At 42.3% G+C, this 22,698-nt stretch overlaps 1 protein-coding gene across 1 annotated transcript in view; it reads right to left on the minus strand.

The window, feature by feature from the left end:
• Positions 1–1,122: 1,122 nt before the first annotated feature.
• Positions 1,123–22,698, minus strand: part of TOPAZ1 (testis and ovary specific TOPAZ 1) — a 40,415-nt gene continuing 18,839 nt past the window's right edge. Inside the window, exons 10-20 of the mRNA XM_080974532.1 lie at positions 21,941–22,092; positions 20,056–20,148; positions 18,277–18,383; positions 15,962–16,028; positions 14,483–14,657; positions 11,823–11,923; positions 9,743–9,908; positions 5,445–5,609; positions 2,967–3,170; positions 1,930–2,113; positions 1,123–1,396 (exon numbers count right to left, since the gene is read on the minus strand). Of these exons, the coding sequence (XP_080830658.1) occupies positions 1,198–1,396; positions 1,930–2,113; positions 2,967–3,170; positions 5,445–5,609; positions 9,743–9,908; positions 11,823–11,923; positions 14,483–14,657; positions 15,962–16,028; positions 18,277–18,383; positions 20,056–20,148; positions 21,941–22,092 (1,613 nt within the window). The 3' untranslated portion in view covers positions 1,123–1,197. The remainder of the gene's footprint in view (positions 1,397–1,929; positions 2,114–2,966; positions 3,171–5,444; positions 5,610–9,742; positions 9,909–11,822; positions 11,924–14,482; positions 14,658–15,961; positions 16,029–18,276; positions 18,384–20,055; positions 20,149–21,940; positions 22,093–22,698) is intronic.

The raw sequence follows: 22,698 nt of genomic DNA on the forward strand, positions 1-22,698 counted from the left end.
GCTGTAACACTAGAGAACTCAGCAAATCCTTTGTTCTGTTACTGGCGTTTTTCAAATTAAGTGCATCAATACAATATAATATTAAATATTCAAAATCCTCCAACGGAGATTCTCTGTAATCCTTACAACTGTCATGTGAGGTAAATTAGCTGCATTATCAGTGTGCTGCAGATGGAAAAGGACTGAGAATGATTTGTGCAGGCCTGCCTGCTGTTAGTACGTTTGCCAGGCACTTTGAGGATAAAATCGCTCACCTACATCATGCTAAGTTGAAGACTACTTTAACAGAGCCAAGTCTTAATTGATGTTGTGGGATCACTTTCAATTGATGCCTGAGGATGTGGGCACGGTACTTTCAGTGATTTGGCCCAATACATACTCTCTTGACTCTTGCCGCATCATGACTTGAGCTAGAGGCGGACTGTGGGGTGAGCCTAGGAAGCAGCTAGTGCATCACAAGGGGATGATGCCAGATTCCTTGAAAGAGGCAGCTGTGGCTGCTCCTTAAACCCCTCCCCACACCCCCTGGACCTTGAGGTACTACACAACTAGAGTTCAGATTTGAATCGGGGAATTCCCAGCTCACACTCAAGTTTCCTTTTTCAAGTGATAAAAGGAATAAGGCTTAAATAGTCTCAAAACTTTGACATCCTCATGCATGATGGGTAGGAGGAAAATGGTCTGCTCTCTGGTGTTACCACACTTCTTGTATTAGGAAAAAGACCCAGTACTTTGCAGGATTCCACAGCTTATTGTCAAGGGCTTGCAGCAGGTAGATTAGTTTATTCTGGAAGATCTCTGTGTAATTTGCAAATTGGCAAACAAACAGAAACAACTTTTCCCACCTAAATTAGATGGCTGAAATGAAGAAAGCTAACCAAGAGAATACTTGTGTAAAAGGACTGTAGCAGATCAGTTCTGCTACAAATTCCTAAAATCCGAATGTGGTCAGTTTAATTCTATGTCTTTAGCAACTGGCTGGTAGATCTTGAATTTGTAGTAAAAAAACAAGTATCTGCTAAGTCAGGAGCCTGTTAAACGCAACAGTTATTTGGGTTACTGAAGTTAAAACATAAAAAAACAAATTAGAAAACGGAATTATATAAAATTAACAATGGGAAGTTTCAACACAACAGAAACCATTTATTGATTCATTATTTTGAACAGTGATTACTATAACTGAAATCTTATCAATGACTAAAAAAGCCAGACTTTTCCTGCCCACTTCATATTCTCTTTCAACCACTCAAGTGCACAAATGTTTTCCAAACCACACACTTGCTCCGTGCCACTATTTACTGTGAAATGCTTTATGAAAAGCTTTGGAGTAGATATGTTAGTAGCTTGAATCAACCTCTCCACTGCACATTGATAGTTATCATCCTTGCCTTCACATCTGAAAAAGAGTTTTCACAATCAAGAAAAGTTACAACCAGCAACCAGTCATTCTAAGATGATTAGCAGTGTTATATGAACTACCATCCTGCCTTTCCTCCCCAAATGTGCTTCAACTGTGTCTTTCAACTGGGAACAAACAATAACTACTGTAATGTGTCAGCAGAAATGAAGCAATTACGTGGAAGAACCAGCTCCTTTCCACAACAAGCTTTTTTCCTAACTAATGTGTGACTGATCACAAAATAAAAATAAAAATGAGGAAATGGTGCAAAATTAGAAGACAACACCAACAGTAGTGGGAGGAGAAGGAGGAGAAAATTCAAAAAGACAAAATAATAAAACCAGGTTTCTATTACTGGCAACATGTTACAAAAAGGACTTTGAAGAAATTAGGTATTTATTGTATTTTATAAGTTACTGATTTAAACTGATTATCATAAGATTCTTTTCCTTGACACAAATCAAAGACATAAGCAAGAAAGCTGAGGGGAGGATACAGAATCATGCACTTGGAAAAGCAAATGAACTCACCTTTTCAGTACTATTTGAAGTATTTGATTGGAAGCACCAGGACTCTGAATACTACTAGCATTAGAAACCAAGAAAATTTCAATTGCTAACAGCATCTCAATCTCAGTCATGTAAGAGGGAATCAGAAGAAGTTTACGGTGAAGATTTCCTTCCAGTGGTGGGTAGCAACCCAATGCTAAAGCATCTAAAAAGTGACAGTAAATTATGTAAAAGAAGGTGTCAAAGTTGCATTAAACAGCACACATCTCTAGGTTTGTGTGTGGGTACTTGGATCATCTACTGCTTTACTGAAAAACAGTTTCTTCCAAGATTATTTGAGCTTCTGGACTACTTTTAACTGTTTCCAATTTCCATCCTACTATAATTGCTGTTTTGGACAGTCTCAAAAACTGAAGGCAAGGAGAGGTGGCAAACCTCCACTACTTGTTCAGAAAGTCCAAAGCTGTTCTTATTCCTAAAACCTAGAAAACTCTAAACTTCAGTTTTAAAGTTCTGCAATTGAATTTTGCTACAATCTGGGACCAGACGAGCTTTTGTTTTCCCACCTCACTTTTTCCAGACAAGGTTAGCAACCTACTACTTTTCTTCAAAAAGAGAAGTTGTCACTGAATGTTCCTTTTGCTGTAGATTCATTCTAAAGCACAAATCGAGGAAATCTAGAAAATGCTGGGTTTGCTTGGAATGGCAACACATATCAGACAGGTCTTCTGAATAATTATAGCACAGGTCAATATCTTAAAGCAAGTCATAAAAAGTCAAACAAAGCAGAGTACTTCTTTAGCTATATTGTACCTTCAGGAGCTCCCAAGGGATCTCCCAAAAATAATTTTGGGCAGAATTCTTCAATATCTAGTTGTTAATGTGTAATTGTGGTTTAGACTGCAGCCTGAACTTTTCTAACAATGCAACCTGAATCATATCTATTCAGAAGTGAGTGCTACTAAATTCAATGTAGCTTATTCCTAGATAAGTGCATTTAAGATTGCAGCATAACTGAAGTTCTTCAACTAGTACTGTCGTAGACATTGAGAGCTTACGTTTATAATGTGCTCTGGCTTTAAGCCACCAACAGCCTCTTCCAAGTGCTGTGATTAATGCTCTAAGTAAATCAAATTCAATGGGAATGTTCTTTGCAAGCATGAAATCTACTACAGTAGATGATATTTGAAGCTTCTGGCTTTCCAAAGAAGCACCTAGCAGTTTATTAAATAAACTCCTGTACTGGGATACATCCAAACTATCTGCAAAAGAAAAACATTACAAGTGATTAATTTTCTTCAATTATTAAGTAGAACATTGGTTTCAGCAATATAATAGTGGAAAACTACAGCAAAGTTTTCCCTCTCTGTTTTAAGATTTTTTAAAAAAGAAGATCCTAGTTTCTCTCATTTTCATAAACAAATCAACTCTGCTTAGAATGCGCGCACACACATGCGTGCACACACACACCCCGGCCACCGGAGGCATCATTTCTTCTTGTATTGGAATAACTGTACTGCAGAATGGTTTTCTGCTAAACGAAATATTTCAGAAGTGTGTACACTAAGCAATAATTATTATTTTCATATCATAAATGCTACACAGAAATAGATCTTGATGAGAAGCAAAAAAAGTTACAAATATATTGTGATCTGCAAAACTAACAGCTTAAATCCTGCATCCTGAGATACATAGGTGATTGTTTTATTAACCCCTCTAAAGAGTTTGGGCGGTCAAACAGTGAACATCTGTGCAGGCTCCCAGTCTGTTTTTGAGCCCAATTAAAAGCACTAGTTTTAACTGTTAAAGCCCTTATTTGCTTTTAGCCAGGCCCCCTGAAGGACCACCTGCTCTAATTTATACCTGCCCAAGAATTCATTTTCATCAGAAACCCTTGTCCAGGTTCTCCTGCTTAGCAAGGCAAGCCAACTAATGACTAGAGAAAGGGTCTTATTTGTGGTGGAGTGGCCTCCCTAGAGAAGACTGACTGGTGCCCACACTATGATCCCTTTTGGTTTTGCTAAGTCTTTGAATCTTAATCATACAATTATTTTAGTACTTTTAGAACTCAGAACCAAGTTGCTCCCCCTGGCTGGTATTATGTTGTTTTAAATTGTTTTCAGTTGCTGTGTTGGGTTGGCTTCCACTGCCTTGATTGTCTTATAATTGGTTTTCATGCTTACAATTTAAATTTTATATTTTGTATTTGAATGGTGTAGAAACCACCCATATATGGGCAGTATATAAATGTTAATATACAAATATTTATCCCATTATTGCCCCTCACAATCCAGAAGTATAGGCGAAGACTTAAAAATAGTTCAGAGACCATCCAGCAAGCTTCATGGCTGACCTGGATCAGACCTAAGGTCTATGTGGTACAACGTCCCCTTTCCCAGTGATTGGCAAGATAGTTATGGGAAGGAGAAGAGGGCAATTGCCTTCTTCTGCTGTGGTTTTCCAGCAACTGACATTCAAGGAATTTTAACTCTAATTTCCACACTGTAAGTCCACAAAGTGTTCCAACACTGCTATATGCCAAGAAATAATCCATCTCAGTAAATCTGTTCTCATTCCAATCTCATCCAAAATTGCCCCACCATCTCTTGGAATCATTTTCAGGAGTACACATTGTTGCTCCTCTGATCAGCTCTGCCCATTGTGTTTACCTCATTCATTTCCTGACACCCAAGGCCTCCCTTTACACTTCCTTTGCCTCTACCCTGCAAGCATCAAGGTATTGCAGCTTTAAAGTTTTATTGGCAGATTAAGAATATATTGTAAAGGACAGGCAGGTCAGATCCCCAGCAAAGACTACTTTCATGACTTAAAGGTAGGAGGACCTGTTTCTGGAGGAGCCTTCTTGAAGGCTAACCAATAGGTTTAGCCCCTCCCCCTTCTGATTTCAAAGGAGAACCAACCGAATGCAGACTGCCCGCAGGGAACAAATACTTGAGATTAAAATATACACAGTTGTACCTCTGCTTACATATTCCTCTGGATATGTAAACTTCGGGTTGCGAACACAGCAAACCCACAAGTGTATGCTTCTGGGTTTTGCTGCATGCGCAGAAGCGCTCGATCATGCCGTACGTATGTGCAGAAGAGCGCCTCCTGTTACAGACTTTTCAGGATACAGCTGCACCTCCGGAACGGATCCCGTCCATAACCGAAGGTACCACTGTATATGAATGGCAGTGATGATGCAACATGGTATCTACCTAGATACATACTATTGACAGGTGTATCCTGCTTTGTAGCTTCCTGAAAGGTCTTACCAAAACAAAAACACCTTGTGCGTTTCTTAATTCTATAGACCTCAAAACAGAAGAGACAGGATAAAAAACAGAAAGAAGCAGTTGTTTTAAACTGAACAGTTGCTCTACTTTCAGGAAGAGAATGGAAGGAAAACCTTTCTTATGAAATGAGCCATCTCTATCAAGAATTTGCAGCATAAAATACCAATTTATCTTAGTATCTGATTAAAAGTCAATAGATGCTTACTAGCCATTGAGAATGGAATTATAAACACTTACTACAAGAATTCCTGAAGCCTGGTAGATTTTGCAAGACTTCAAATGCTTCTCCATAACGGCTCTTTGCAATGCACTCAGATGCTATTACATATAGCAGGTTATGTCGCTTGAGGACATCCATTCGATCACAAGGCCATGTTAGAGTACTTATTATCCATTCCGACTCTAGAGAGATTAATACTGGTATTTTAAAAGCAATTAAAATGAGGCCATGAATGCTGACAAACGAAATAATATAGGGCCTTGTGAAAGATCCCAGATGACTGCCCACCTTGCATTCAGCTATTTAACAAAGAACTGCTCTCCATGCAGAGCCTGAGGAAAATAATTTTGATGTCCAGTTATGAACTACTGTACTGACCATTGTGAATCTCATGAAAATGTATGGAGGCTGCCAAGTCTTGAGTGTTATCTTGGCAGCTTATGTGGAAAACTATCAGTTTGGCCTAGTCTTGTTGACAAGCTTGAGTTCCTGACTGAGACGGAAACCAGGTGTCCCCAAGGTATTTGCACAGGATGGGGGGGGGGGTGAGAGAGAGAAAGAAAGAAAGAGAGAGAGAGAGAGAGAGAGAGAGAGAGAGAGAGAGAGGAGTTTAAAATGTGTGATATAATAATAATAATAACAATAATAATAATTTATTATTTATACCCCGCCCATCTGGCTGGGCCTCCCCAGCCACTCTGGGCGGCTTCCATAGAAACCAAAAATACAGTAAAATATCACACGTTAAAAACTTCCCTGAACAGGGCTGCCTTAAGATGTCTTCTGAATGTCAGGTAGTTGTTTATCGCTTTGACATCTGCTGGAAGGGCGTTCCACAGGGAAGGCGCCACCACCGAGAAGGCCCTCTGCCTGGTTCCCTGTAGCTTTGCTTCTCGCAATGAGGGAACCGCCAGAAGGCCCTCGGCGCTGGACCTCAGCGTCCGGGCAGAACGATGGGGGTGGAGACGCTCCTTCAGGTATACGGGACCGAGGCCGTTTAGGGCTTTAAAGGTCAGCACCAACACTTTGAATTGTGCTCGGAAATGTACTGGGAGCCAATGTAGGTCTTTCAAGACTGGTGTTATATGGTATTGGCGGCCGCCCCCAGTCACCAGTCTAGCTGCCACATTCTGGATTAGTTGTAGTTTCCGAGTCACCTTCAAAGGTAGCCCCACGTAGAGCGCATTGCAGTAGTCCAAGTGGGAGATAACCAGAGCATGCACCACTCTGGCGAGACAGTCCGCAGGCAGATAGGGTCTCAGCCTATGTACCAGATGGAGCTGGTAAACAGCTGCCCTGGACACAGATTTGACCTGTGCCTCCATGGACAGCTGTGAGTCCAAAATGACTCCCAGGCTGCGCACCTGGTCCTTCAGGGGCACAGTTACCCCATTCAGGACCAGGGAATCCTCCACACTTGCCCGCCTCCTGTCCCCCAAAAACAGTACTTCTGTCTTGTCAGGATTCAACCTCAATCTGTTAGCCGCCATCCATCCTCCAACCGCCTCCAGACACTCACACAGGACCTTCACCGCCTTCACTGGTTCTGATTTAAAAGAGAGGTAGAGCTGGGTATCATCCGCATACTGATGAACACCCAGCCCAAACCTCCTGATGATCTCTCCCAGCGGCTGCATGTAAATGTTGAAAAGCATGGGGGAGAGGACAGAACCCTGAGGCACCCCACAAGTGAGAGCCCAGGGGTCTGAACACTCATTCCCCACCACCACTTTCTGAACACGGCCCAGGAGGAAGGAGCGGAACCACTGTATGACAGTGCCCCCAGCTCCCAGCCCCTCAAGACGGTCCAGAAGAATGTTATGGTTGATGGTATCAAACGCCGCTGAGAGATCCAGCAGAACTAGGAAACAGCTCTCACCTTTGTCCCTAGCCCGCCGGAGATCATCAACCAGTGCGACCAAGGCAGTTTCAGTCCCATGATGAGGCCTGAATCCCGACTGGAAGGGATCCAAATTGTCCGCTTCTTCCAGGCGTGCCTGGAGTTGTTCAGCAACCGCTCGCTCAATCACCTTGCCCAAGAATGGAAGATTTGAGACTGGGTGATAGTTGGCCATCGTGGCCGCATCTAAAGATGGTTTTTTAAGAAGCGGTTTAATAACCGCCTCTTTCAGCGGGTCTGGGAAGGCTCCCTCACGGAGGGAAGCATTCACCACCCCACAAAGCCCATCGCCCAGTTCTTCCCGGTTAGCTTTTATAAGCCAGGATGGGCAAGGATCCAGGAGACAGGTGGTTGGTGTCACTCGTCCAAGCAGCCTGTCCACATCCTCGGAGGTAACAGATTGGAATTGATCCCACTCAACTTGACTAGACAAAACTCTAGCACTCTCCCGCCCCGGCCCTGCTCCCACGGTGGAGTCTACTTCTTCCCGAATCTGAGCGATTTTATCTGCAAAAAACTTTGCAAAATCATTGCAGGAGAACATGTGGCCCGTACTGGGCCCCGATGTTGCAGGTGGTTCCGCTAAATTGTGAACCACCTGAAAAAGTCTCCTGCTGCTGTTTTCTGCAGATGCAATGGAGGCGGTGAAGAAATTCTTCTTCGCTGTCGCTATCGCCACTTGGTAGGCTCGACGTTGAGCTCTAACCTGTGTCCGGTCAGATTCGGAATGAGTTATCCGCCACCGGCACTCTAGCCATCTCAACGATTGTTTCATTGCCCTCAGATCCACGGAAAACCACGGGGCTGTCCGGGCTCCATGCAATCGGAGAGGGCGCTTCGGAGCCAAACAGTCAATAGCCCTGGTTAACTCCACATTCCAGCGGGCCACCAGGGAATCAGCTGAAAGGCCATCAACATGGGATAAAGCATCCCCTACCACTCTCTGGAAACCATTTGGATCCATTAAGTGGCGGGGGCGGACCATCCGAATTGGTCCCACCTCCCTGCAGAGGGGATGGGTCGCAGAGAAGTCCAGTTGCACCAGGAAGTGATCTGACCATGGCACTTCTTTCGTTTCGCTTTTACTTAGTGTCAGATCACCAACATCCATAGAGGTAAACACCAGGTCCAAGGCATGTCCGCGGCTATGGGTTGGGCCAGACTTATTCAGGGACAGCCCCATGGAGGCCATGCTTTCCACGAAGACCCTAGCGGCCCCTTATAAGGTCGTGTCGGCATGGATGTTAAAATCCCCTAGGACAACCAAGCTAGGTGTCTCCAGGAGAACATCCGCCACGACCTGAAGCAGCTCGGGCAGGGAATCCTTGGTGCAGCGGGGAGGTCAGTACACCAAAAGGAATCCTGTACTGCCCCTATTGCCCAACTTCCAGAACATGCACTCGGAGAACTGGGTCTTCCCAATAGGACGCCTGGTGCAAACTAACGACTTCCTAAAAATCACTGCAACCCCCCCTCCCTGCCCACATGACCTGGGTTGCTGTGCGTAAGAGAAACCTGGTGGACAAGCAGCGGCAAGGGCAGGCCCATCTGCTTCATCCAACCAAGTCTCTGTCACACATGCCAGGTCAAGTCCTCCATCCATGATCAAGTCATGGATGGCAGTGGTCTTATGAATCATTGACCTGGCATTGCACAGCAGCACCTTCAGGTCATGTAGGTATCCCTTGCTGATTCTAGTATCCATCCGGTCAGGACCAGACCCGGAGGCAGGAATAGTCCTCAGACAACGACTAAACCTGCCCCCTCTGTAATGACATGGTCTGGTCTTAGCGTAACTCCTCCTCCTACCCATGATCACTAAGATCGGTTGTCCCAGTGCATCCCCCCCTGTGGAACATGCCCCAGCCATTTTGTGATTGGAGGATATACTGTCATATATCATATATCCCCCCTCCAGAAGCCACAGGTCTATAGGGTTCATTTTCTGGTTGGCTACTGCTTGGAACAGCTACCAAAAAAGTGTCACTTGAAGCACAGCAGCAGGTCACAGTCAAGAGCACCAAGGGACCATCTGCACAGCACTGTGCCGCACTGTTATGGAACAGGCCATTAATCTCACAAAACGTTACATAACTAATGAGAGAAAGTTGCTCTTCTTAAAAATGCAAGGGAGGTAAGGATTTGACATTTCTGCATTTAGCAAGACATGAAATATGAAGGAGACCAAATTTTAGATGACGGACAGTTCCCCTTGCTTCATTTATTCTGCACTATTGTCAACGTACTTTAATTATTCACCAAGCCTCTGTCAGCAAATTCTCAGAAATATGAGTAAATGTCAGCTTGAGACTTCAACCACATATTTTGGCTCTCTCAATTTCCGCTGTAATGTTAAGGCAGAACCTACACGTGTCATTTTAAGCCTTGCTTATTTCTGTTAATAAAGAAGTGTACCTCTCAATACCCATAATGCTCCATTTAGGCTCCTGCACTTGAGAAATATTTCCACAGCAATGTTAACAATGTGGCACCGTGATGCCAACCTCTCCTGACCAAGAAGTCCTTTCAAAAATGTGAAATGTATCTTTAAGGCATGAAGCGTATCCAGAACCTTCTTGGCCTATGATACAAAGGGGGAAAGCAGCATAGAGAATTACCATAGTATCAGTTTTTAGTCTCAGAATACTTGTTCATGCATGACACTGTATACTCCTAAGCACAAGGGGTGGTGATTGTTCTTTTTTGTTCTTAGCTAGCAACACTGATAAGTATGAAAAAAATGAGCATGGGAAGGAGCAGTAGTTTTTACCTGCGATAAGCTCCTTTCTGCTTTGATAGGATGACATCCTCATTTGGGTTGCTCCTCCCACTTGTTTCTTTTCAGACCAGTCAGGACAAAGGACTGAAGATTGGCTGCTGCCTCCCAAAAGGCAGCCTTGAAGCCTAATTGGTTTAGCCCTAGTCTAGTGGGAGGAGCAATCTGAACAAGGACGTTATCCTCCACCACAGGAAAATATTGGTTCAGCCAAAGCACAATACACAAGCATCTTGAGCTGCACTCCCTTCACACAAGGAATTGTCTTCCGCTTATAAATTTAATTCAAGATTAAAAGGCACCAATATTTTTATACCTGTATGGTTTGCAATTTCAGCTTAGGGGTCCAAAAAGGCAAATTGCTTTGTTGGCATGCGTTCAATGATTGCCAAAACCACTTTGAACTTATAAAAATGAGTATGGAGTATACCAAGCATTACCCTGGCTCCTAAGCCTTTACACGAATAATTTGGCTGGAAATTTCCAATATTTTTTACACACACACACACACACGCCTCAAGAGCAAGCATCAGGCAAATGAGACCCTTTAAAAGCAAATTGCCAAGTCCATTTGTCACAGCGGGAAAACCTTGCCACATATATAACCAATTAACCAAGTTTAGCAAATGAAACAATTTTTAAATTTGGCATGTCCTCCACATAACCCTTAATAACCATGATGTACAGGTAAGGAAAGAAACACTGCCTCCCCTAAACCCATACTACAGTTCCCAAGAATGTGTATGCCTCTGAAAACAAACTAACTTAGAACTACCGGTATATATAAAACCCCCAAGCATTCACAGACACTGCTTGAAACTGCTGATCAATTTATAATTAAATCCATCCCCACTCAGAAAACACTTACTTAAAGGCACTGTTTCAGCCAAAGTACTTCTTATGCTATCTTGCTTATACAATATATATTGCGCATGATCAGGCAAAGTTAAGTACTTTTAAAATCCCACTGACTTAAGTAGGAGAAGTAAGCACTTTCCCACTGAAAAGAATGAGACTTAAATTAAATACAGCAATGCAATAACCACAATAATTGTTTGAAGCATTACAAATTCTTTTGGTCTTCTTCTAAATTGCCTATAAAAGTTTGCCAAGGTCATCCATCTAATTGAATTTTAGAGATTCAAAGTTGGCAGAAGCAAATTAGAATAATAATAGGAATGTGGGAATCATTATTGTTAGCAATTAATATGAGTAAAGTAACAGTAACCCCCCCCCCACTGCTGAGGTGTGCAATAATTTCTAGATTAGGTAAGGGGAACTCTGACCATTAGGTCCAGTTGTGGACGACTCTGGCGTTGCAGTGCTCATCTCGCTTTATTGGCCGAGGGAGCTGGCATACAGCTTCCAGGTCATGTGGCCAGCATGACCTTCGCTTCTGGCGAATCAGAGCAGTGCACGGAAACACTGTTTACCTTCCCGCCGGAGCGGTACCTATTTATCTACTTGCACTGGCGTGCTTTCAAACTGCTAGGTTGGCAGGAGCAGGGACCGAGCAACAGGAGCTCACCCCGTCGCGGGGATTCGAACCGCCGACCTTCTGATCAGCAAGCCTAGGCTCAGTGGTTTAGACCACAGCGCCACCCACGCCCCCAATTTCTAGATTATCTCCAAAACCATGCTCCCATTGTCATATATTACTTGCATGCTCATGTAATATGTGATTAGACACACGGGTATGCCTTGTAAGAAGCAAAGTACCTTTGGCCACTGCTGCAGTTTGTAATATGAAAACATAGCACCGATACCAATCCTTCCCAATAAAGTTGTATCTGTCTCATTGTGACAAGGATCAGCCTTAACTAGAAAAGAAAAAAAACATGTTGCTTTAGATTTCTTGAAATTATGTTTTTAAATGGAGGAACTAGTTAAATGATTACTCATTCCCAAATGTGCCAATGTGACATTCATTCTGGGTAATAAATCTGAATTATTTCCTATGTAAACAGCTTTTTTAAAGACATACAATAAACGTAGCAGATTAGCAGGCTTCCATCTTCAACGTGCTTACTAGGTGGCATGTCTCATTGGACACAGTGGGACCACCGAGTTATTATGCTGTAACACTGTTTTGAAGGGTGGCAAATAAGGTGGGAGAAAATGGCACCACCACACCACATATGGCCCAGGAAACCAACACCATCAGTATGGAGCCAGTTGGTTGGTTCAGATACCATGTTAAAAGCTAAACCAAGAGTGGGGAACCTCAGACCTTGGGGCCAAATGCAGCCCTTCAGAACCTTCCCCAAGCCAAACCCTTTGCACCCCGAGTATTTTTTTACACCCTTTGCATCCTGAGTATTTGCATTCCTGGCTGGAATGTCTCCTGGAACTCTGATGGCTCTTATTTATCTGGATGGAGGATAGAGGGGGTATTTATGTGTGGGTTTCTAAACTAGCTTACTGCCCCCCCCCCATTTGTTGCTCCACCCACTTTTGCCTCTGGCTCTACTCAACACTGGCATGTGGCCCTCTGAAGGCGGCCCAGAAGGAAATGTGGCCCTTTGGCTGAAAAAGTTTCCCCATTCTTGTTTTAGATCATAAACGGCCCTGGGCTTGTTTCAATTAAGTCTACAGAGTTTAAGCAAAGTAATCAAAGTTTGGGCACGACAGTAAAGCGTGGCTAATTCAAAGTCAAAAGCAGGAGGTTTTTATTTCCTCTTCTTGCATGTGAAAGAGTACACAAGCCCAATGATTTCCATAGGTAGTACCTGGAATGCGATATTATTGTTTAGCTCTATGTCCAAATTGGCCTAGTGAGTGGCAATGTCGACTACTGTACGCCAGGATATCAGCCCTTCTTATCTTTTTACATTTGCAGTGCTGAGTGCTTAGTATTGTGGCAGCAATAACATAATAAGGTGCAGATTGTACCAGCTGCTCCCCGAATCCCATTAAATGTCCCTTGATGGCACAGTGCAGACTCTTCCCAGCTGGCCATGATGGCTTTGTGTGTTCCCCTGCCTGGAAATGCCTTATCAGATAACTTGTGGTTTGGCACCTTCTTGGCATGTCAGGGACACCCTTGTCTTCCCTGGGTTTCCATTTGCTCTCATGGGAACTCTGGGAATGAGGACTTGCTTAAAAGGAACTGCCACATGCCTGACCAGGCCTTCCTCACTGAACTTCCTCATCTACCCTCCTATGGCTTAGTGCAGGGGTCAGCAAACTTTTTCAGCAGGGGGCCAGTCCACTGTCCCTCAGACCTTGTGGGGGGCCGGACTATATTTTGAAAAAAAGAATGAATTCCTATGCCCCACAAATAACCCAGAGATGCATTTTAAATAAAAGGACACATTCTACTCATGTAAAAACACGCTGATTACCAGACCGTCTGCCGACCGGATTTAGAAGGCATTTGGGCCAGATCCGGCCCCCGGATCTTAGTTTGCCTACCCATGGTTTAGTGCAAGGTTTCCCAAAACTGGGTCACTAGCAGTTTTTGGATTACAACTTCCATCATCCTTATCTAGCAGGACCAGCGGTCAGGGATGATGTGGATTGTTGTCCAAAAACAGCTGGAAATCCTGGTTTAGTGCATTTCACTGAGGTGCCATACTGGCTGCTGGTTTGTTCTCAATTGTACCAAGTCAAGTGTTTGGGAGGTTTTTGCCTTTCCTTCAGTAGAAAGCCTACTTTGATAGGAGTTTGTTCTCTTTTGTCATAACTCTGGCAGAAATTGCACTGGGCAGAATCTCCAGTGCAGGGTGGAGCCTCATATGGGGTATTGGGGGCAATGTTTCAGGTCTCTGCCATGGCTCAGAGGCTCAGGCCTGCCATTGTTCACCAGAGGTTGCCAGTGGGATCCTAAATGCATGGCCTGTGCTATAGCGGGTTCTTGATGCTGGTTAACTCCCAAGTGCAATGCCTCAGTGGTTGTGCTAGGATGGGTTAGCAAACACCAGGCAGGGCGTTTCGAATCAAGAACCAATCCTGCACCACTGCTATGTCAACACCCACTTACCTGCTGCAAATAATGAAGTTTTGGCCTGCTTTTAAACATACATGTGTTTTGGTCTTTGCTCTGCTCCCTTGTCCACAGCCTACTGAACATGCCACACAATCAGAATATAAGGGTAATGGGTTGACTCCTCACACTGCAGATGAGGCACACATATCAGTGTTAGATGAACTTCTGTGGATGCACTTGTTAAAGATCTCTTCATGCCTGTGAAATTCCTCTAAAAAATCTCATTGGGTTGGTTTGCCTGTGAAATATTTGTGGTGGTGCAGCACTTAGAAGAGGACTTGGGGGTGATAGTGCTTGCTGAAATGGTATTTTGGTGAAGCACCCCTAACTTTTATTAAAGTTCCCTTTGCATGTGACTCCAGAATAACGCACAATATTGTACAAATTTTACCTGCAACTGCAAATTCACAAAAAGGAACGCCTGGTCTCTCTTCTGTCACTGAATCGGTCAGGATGTTAGCAATGCACAATGAGTACTTTTCAAGGTCACCAAAATTTTCACATCCACTTCTCACATTAACATATAAAGTTCCCAGTTTGGCCCAGTCACCTTTTTCTTTGCAATGCTGTTCAAAAGTAATAAAATGTAAATAGAATTGTTCATAATTTAATATGATCACAAACATAGTAAACTTAATAAGCATTTGAATTTTTTCTTTTTAAATTGGAAGTGTTATCTCACTTTAGTAACTTGGGATTTGTTTGTAACTTTGTCACTGGGAAAATAGTAAATTTTATAAGATCTTTCACACCCAAAGCCTTCAAAATAGTTATTGTACAAAAAACTGAAAGATAAGTCTTCGAATTATTCTTCAAACAATACATATTGATCAGATATTATTCAGAGCTGTTCTTGCAAAATGCAATCCAATTTTCAAATAGGGAAATATATAATATTATCTAAAATGTACTGCCTTAAGCAGCTGACAGATACTTTACATTTTGTTTAACAGTAGCTTCATAGGGACATAGATGCTGAATACAAAGATATTTGGGTTTCTATTTAGCTTTTTAAACATATACAAAATGCAGCAATGGAGGTTGCAATCTACCTCAGGCTAGGCTGTGCTACTTGTTCCCCTTCAGTGGGTTTTCCAATGAAAACCTTGGATGCAGGTGCACCCACAACTTTTCTCTCCAGCAAAAAGCTGACAAAAAGTCAAGTTTTCATCATGTGCAAGCCTAATACCATTCACATTTAGTACTTCCAAAAGCAGCTACCATCAGGACTGATTTCTTCAGGGAAGGATCTTCTTGGACAGGACTTATTAAGATCAACAGATGACTTTCTGTTCCAATTAAAAAGAGGATGAACAAGATGCAGTGCCATGAAGTCACCAGACACATTTGGCTGGCACACTGTATAAGCATTTGAGTCAAGCTTTCTGAGAAGCAACTATGGTTGGAAGGAAGGAAGGAAGGAAGGAAGGAAGGAAGGAAGGAAGGAAGGAATACTCAAGATTATGAAGGATGATAGTGTAGCGGTCAGGTGAACTGCAACTGCTAGCTAGGAGTGATGAAGCAATTAATCTTCAAGCTTTTCACACTGAATACTTAACAAATACTTCAATGTGATTTCTGAGACTGAAGATTGGGGGACATTTAAGCAGGCTTTAGCAGTCCAGGTCCCTAAGTCTCTCACCGCCCCATTTATTTCTTCTTTTGGAAGGGAAAGTTATTTCCCTCCATATTTTTATGAATACTTAACCACCAAGAGCAAATATGCCATTCAAGCATTTAGCACCCCAATCGCCATGTGATATACAGAAGCAAGGTCTACTGATTCCAAGGTATCTTTCTTCCATTTGATTTGATTAGTATTGAGATGTCCTCTCAAGCTTGCTTTTAAAACAATGAGTATATACTGTACCTGAAATTCTGCAACTGCTGAATCCAAGCCACAGAGGCTAGCCTTATGGAAATGTCTTGCCTGAAATCTTAGGAACAGGAGTTATCTGATTTTGAGAAAGCTTCAAATTTAAGTTAACAGAAAAAGCAACAAGTGACTTTCTAAATAATTATATTTTGCTGCACTCCCCCCCCCCCCAAAGCATACACTGTGCAATCAAAATATGATCCAGGGGTTTTTTTTTCTGCTACATGGCATGGGTACTATTATGGAGGTCAAGGGAAGCAACTGCAGCATACAACAAAAGTGTGCACCTGGTTACGTCATAGTGTTATATGTTTATGTGGTTCAGTGAGGATATCTTTGTGTTCCTTCCAGGCCTAATATGCTGTACATGTGAGGTTAGAATGTGTGAGAGAAAACCTGTGTGAGAGGAAACCAAACCAGTTCTTAAGTTAAGGTAATTGCCTTAGCTAACCAGTTAATTACTTCCATTTACATGTCCAAAGAGGTTGCTCTGATCTCACAGACACAAATGTGTGGGGTCTTTTCCCACCTCACCTGGCTGTATGTACATCACCCTAGGGCAGATAACAATAGGCAAAGGGGGGAAGGCTGTGTGCGAGAGTATTTGGGCCCCTGCTGGACGCAGAGCTATGTCCTGGGGATCTCCCTCAGAACCTAATGGGGAGGCAAGGTCTGTTGGAATGTTAATACTGTGTGAGCCCTTCCATCCTATGCTCAGCTTGTATATATGTAAATAAAACCATATATTCTAAAGACGCCAGAGTCTCCACTGACCTTCATTCTAAGGAAACTGAACCCTGGGCAAGCACTGGTACTGCTGGAAGTCTCTTGCCACTTGGAGTTTACACAACAATAATGCAGCAAAAGGTTTGAGAGCACAGCCTTCATAATACTTTAAAAAATGGCAGATGAAGGATGCTGACAATGCTTACTATAATGAGGGTCTAACAGTGACATTACCCAAACAGCATTTCCCTCCTGCTTCTCTATTCTCCTACCTGTTGTGGCCTCTGATTTTGTCCCTACAGCCTAAACAATTACCTCTTTCTACTCCTAAATTTACCCAACAACTCTGTATACTTACTGGGGATTGTGGTAAGCATAACCAAGTGTAGCTCATTAATTACTTAGTTGGGTTTCACTCCAATTCCTCCTTCCTCTGTCCACAGGCTCCAATAGAAAGTTCAAGTCCCAGTTCAGATGCAATGACAAGGGTTTGTTTATTAGATGGAAGATTAGCATTATGCACTGTAATGAAGGACTTCCAGGGTTTCTTAAACCGTAGCTTCTCTCTTGCATCCAAACTGGGAAACTGGTTTAACTAGGATCTGATCCTGGTTTCATATCCTAGCTTGTACTCTAAGGTCATACTACAGTCCCCATGTTTGGATATAAAGAAGAACTATGGTTTAATAAACTGAGACCTAATTGTGGAGCATCAGAGAAAGGAGGAAGCACATACAGTGGTACCTCGCAAGACGAATGCCTCGCAAGACGGAAAACTCACAAAACGAAAGGGTTTTTGGTTTTTTGAGTTGCTTCGCAAGACGATTTTCCCTATGGGCTTGCTTCACAAGACGGAAACGTCTTGCAAGTTTGTTTCCTTTTTCTTAAAACCGTTAATACAGTTGCGACTTGACTTCGAGGAGCAACTCATAGCATGTGGTGTGGTAGCCTTTTTTGAGGTTTTTGAGGACTTTGGTGATTTTTGAAGCTTTTCCAAAGCTTTTCCGACACTGTGCTTCGCAAGACGAAAAAAATCGCAAGACGAAAAATCTCGCAGAACGAATTAATTTCGTCTTGCGAGGCACCACTGTAAGCAAATTCTCATTTTGGGTTTGATAAACCATACTTGATTAGACCAAGATTGTTATGGCTGAACCAGACATAAAAGTTCAGAAATGGGAGATCTTTATCACATTGTATGTACACATTTGAAAGTGATATTGCCAAACTTTGTTCTTCATTTTTGTTCATCCTAAGAAAACTCCACGGACATAAAAAGGGAGAAGCTTTGAGAAGAAAGTGAGAGTTTCCAAGGCATGCACTGGTTCATGCGGTCATGGAGAGTCGAACACGACTAAGAAGACTAAACAACAACAAAACAAAGCATAAGAGCCCCCAATGGCAGCTTCCAAAATAAAAAATAAATAAAATCAATAATATAACCCAATATTTAATATTGTCATCTTGTTGAGATCGAAAAATAGTTTATAAAATGTGTAGACTGGCATTTTATGGCACAAGTAGCTGAGAAAATATATTTTATATTTTAGGTTTAATACAGATTACATAAGAGAAGAACATACCTGGACAAAAAAATAGCTTGTTCTTGACTGGAAACTTGTAGTTGGTTTAGGAATGTGGTGATGCAGCCAATGTGCTCGTCTTTAAAAACCATTCCACCATCACAAAGCTATGACAGGAAGGAAATAAACCCCAAAGCACCAAAAACCTGAATATCACTGAAGACTTCCTAAGCAATTCTATGTTTACAATGTTCTGTACAAGTGATTAACAATAGACAGTTAAGTAATACATCTATGTATAAAGCAGTGTTGGGCAACTGGCTTTCAAAATCCCGCTGCAAGTGATCAGTTCTGTTATCTGGCATGAGTGATCTTTCCTTCCCCAAGCAGAGAAAGAAAAGGGGTTGGGTTCAGGGTTCACCCATTGTCAGCATTTCCCACCAACAAAATATTAGCCCTACTGTATGCGACCCTCAACAGCAAAGGGGTTGCCAATCTCTAGTATAAAGCCTTATATAACATATGCTCTGGGGATAAGGGAAAACTGGTGAAAGAATTCTATAGCTAAATGGATTTTGGAGGCAACAGCATTTCCAACCTCCAGCCAAATTCTGTCTAATTCACAGTTGCACTGACTCATAGGTAATGCAAATTATGCTATTCCTATGGTAAAGCCAGGGCATATCATAACATGAAGCACTCACTTCAGGCAACAGATTTTAGTTTGGATGCCAATTTTGCGCCTCCTGCTAGTAGACCTCTGTGTTATGTAAGAAGGGTATAAATTTTGATTTTTTCCCCCTTGAGTTATAAAATGCCTAAGGTTAGTCCTAGGACTGACCGGGTTGAGTCTTCTAAATACTATGATGTTATAGCCTTTGCAGAGGCCTATAGAAGAAGCTAGTACGTGACAGAGCTTATGATCATGTAAAGGGATGACCCAGAATTCTATAAATCTTCAGATTCTATGAATCTGTCCAAATTCTCCAAATCTTATACCGATTTACAGTACAAAATTCAACTGCAATCCTCCATGCTCCCATTATATTTTTTAAAAAAAAATTCTTTTTCCCTTGTATTCAAGAAAGCATCTTTCCAAACATACGAAGTCCTTAATATTACAGGAACAGGAACACCTCCATGGCATTCATAACTTTAGTCAGTTTTAATCATCTGAACAAACCGCCCAGTGAACTTAGTTATATAAATAGTAATGTAACAAATAAATGGGAATTATATATATACCACCTTGAGTTCACTGGAGAAAAAAGGTGGAATAGAAATGCAGTAAACAAACAATAGCTTAGTATATTATCTACAAGGCTGATACTATTTCTTGACTTAACTTTTTAATTCTATGCATATTGACTGTGGATGGTAGAATGTATTTTCAATAAATATGCTCTATGTTCATATACAGTCATACCTCAGGTTGCGAACGCTGCAGGTTGCGCGTTTTCGGGTTACAGACCGCACCAAACCCGGATGTACCAGAATGGGTTACTTCCAGGTTTCGGTGCTCACGCATGCGCAGACGCGCAAAATGATGTCATGCGCATACGCAAAAGCGCCGAATCTCATCACGCGCAGACGTGGCGGGTTGTAAACGTGCCTCCTGCACAGATCACATTCGCAACCCGAGGTATGACTAACTTTCTTTTGGAGTCAGTTTTTAAAAGGGGTTGACCTTTGGACCCACAATCTTCTGGATGAGAAAGCATAAAATAAAATAAAAATGAACGTAATTTATGTGATCAATAAGACATGTAAAAGAAGCAGATAAATTTATGCAGAAGGCAGAATGACATTTAAGATAGAATCAAATAATCAAAGTCATACCTTACAAGAAATGTCAATTAACTCAGGCACTAGGACTCTTAGTTTCATGGACGCCACTTGCTCAAAGACATTGAGGAGAATGTCTACAGTTGGCTAAACAAAAATACCTTAACATTAGAGCTAAATATATTAGCTGTAATTAACAGAACTTCAAGGAACAATTTCAATCTGAAACAAAACACCTGACTCTCATATAGATGGCTTCCAAGAGTTAATCATTACTTCATGGCATGTGGTTGCCACTTCTGAGTGACTGGGATACTGCATCTGTGCAGTATCACCTGTCCTGGCGAACCTCAAGCACTGGACAGGCAACGTGATAGTGGTGTAGGAAGTTAATTCTCTGTGGTGACCGCCATGACTGCGGCGATTGGGTGGTTGATTGGCGGCTGTGGCAAGGGCTGCTGCTGTGCCAATTGGGCAGACGCTTCTCTGCTTCTGTGATGTGGGCGATTAGAAGCATTTGTCAGTCTGGTGAGTGATTTTCGGCATTCCTCCCCCCAAAAAGCTCAACACCTCTGGGCAATCTCCCCCCCATTTTCTTAAATTGTAGTCCCCGAAAATAGGGGGCGTTTTATAGACAGAAAAATATGGTATCTTCCAAACAAGTGATTTTTTTGGGGGGGGGTACTTGATCTTAATAACAACTTAGGTTTAAAAAGACTAATAAATGTATTGTTTCACGAGCTGTTGTACGACTGAGCCAGCTTCCTCAGTGTCATGAACTTTTCTGGGTGTTGCGTGTAGATATATGCTCAGATGAGGAACCAAAGTTCTGCTGCCTGCTTTCTACCTGTAGTGTTCCTCCAAGAGAGTTTGGCTTCAAGAGGAATCAGGCCCGACTCAGCCATTTCCAACTAGTAGACTCCTGATTACATCAGCTTCCCAGGGAAAGGGCTTAAAAGAAACACTGTCTTGGGTGGTGCCCCCCTCCCAAAGGGAGAAAAACAAAAGGGATCATCTTCTTCATCTTTTTACTGAATTAAAGCTAGTCTGTAAGGTATGATTGGCTGACATGCCATTACACAAGGGAGTGGTGCCTGCCGACCTGAAGGAAGCAGTGATGCAACAACTCCTAAAGAAATCACATATGCAGATTTCCTGGCAACTACTGGCTGAACACTAATACTCCCACTTTGAGGCAGGTAACCAAGAGGATTGTGGCACTTCAGTTACATACATTCTTGGACAAGATGCATTATCTGGACCAGGGGTTGTCAACCTGCTCTCTACCGCCCACTAGTGGTCGTTTCAGGATTCTAGGTGGGTGATAGGGGGTTCTATGGCACAAGCTGAATCCTCCTTCCATCGAGCACTGGTGGGAGGCAAGGACATTTTACCATCAAGAAAGATGCATTAGTGGGTGGTAGGTATAAAAAGGTTGACTAGCCCTGATCTAGACCTATTTCAGTCTGGGTTCAGGCTTGCTTCGAGACTGATTTAGGCTGCATCCACACTGCAGTGCATTCCGTTTTCCTTATGTTTCCGTTATTTTGCACGTTATACTTGAGCTTTCACACAACGTAAAAGCCACTTCCAGAAAACTAATGGAATGGACTACATTGCAAGTTTAGTTTTCAGCCCGCTCAACCCAGAAAATCAAAGGAGTTTTACATAGCAATTTTGTCTCTCCTCCCTGCCCCACTTTAACATTTTTGGCTCTTGTAGATTTTTAAAAATTATCTTATGATTTCCAAATTAATAGCTCAGAATCAAAACCCAAGAAAACAAAATTGAGAGCTTATTAAGATAAACACATGACAAGCCATTATATAATGAGTAAGAAGGCCTTTTAAGCTGCAGTTGTATACCCATTTACTCAATGGGACTTACTTCTAGGTAGACATATATAGGCTTCACTAATAAAAAATACCAAGTTACTTACCAGTATTTTAATCATTATGCTAGTGCGGAATACATGAAATAATTCTTTCAGCAAACAGCACTGGAGCAAAGATGTTAGCAGGTTATTTAGTATTTGTGAATCCAAGTGCTTTTCAGGAACACCATTTCTGCAGTAATCTGTAAATACCTGGGCTAAAAAAAAATGGGAAATTTAAGTGTGAAATTGTTTTATGTAGCATACTACTGAAACATTAATTAACACCTTTTTAAAAGGCAAAAATGAGTAAAAATGAAGCACTGAAAATCTATTTTACTGGGCAAGTGCATTTATAATGTTGAGAGCAGTACCTATGAACATATGAAAAGCTCCTTTATTTCTCATCAGCATTATTTCATAATCTGTTGAATGAAAATAGCTGTACCAAATTTTGTTCCTTTCCTTTACAACAATTGTTCTAGCACATCTTGGAACCGAAAATGCTCGCATCCCTAGTCAAGCCCAACGAAGAATTAATTTAGCACTTTAATCTGTAGGCCACATTAATATTTACTGGTTCATAACTTCACCTAACCAGGGGACGCAGGTGGTGCTGTGGGTTAAACCACAGAGCCTAGGACTTGCCGATCAGAAGGTCGGTGGTTCGAATCCCCGGGACGGGGTGAGCTCCCTTTGCTCGGTCCCAGCTCCTGCCAACCTAGCAGTTCGAAAGCACGTCCAAGTGCAAGTAGATAAATAGGTACCGCTCCAATGGGAAGGTAAATGGCGTTTCAGTGCGCTGCTCTGGTTCGCCAGAAGCG

This window comes from Podarcis pityusensis (genome assembly GCF_964106645.2).
Source record: "Podarcis pityusensis genome assembly, chromosome: 12".
NCBI lineage: Eukaryota > Metazoa > Chordata > Lepidosauria > Squamata > Lacertidae > Podarcis > Podarcis pityusensis.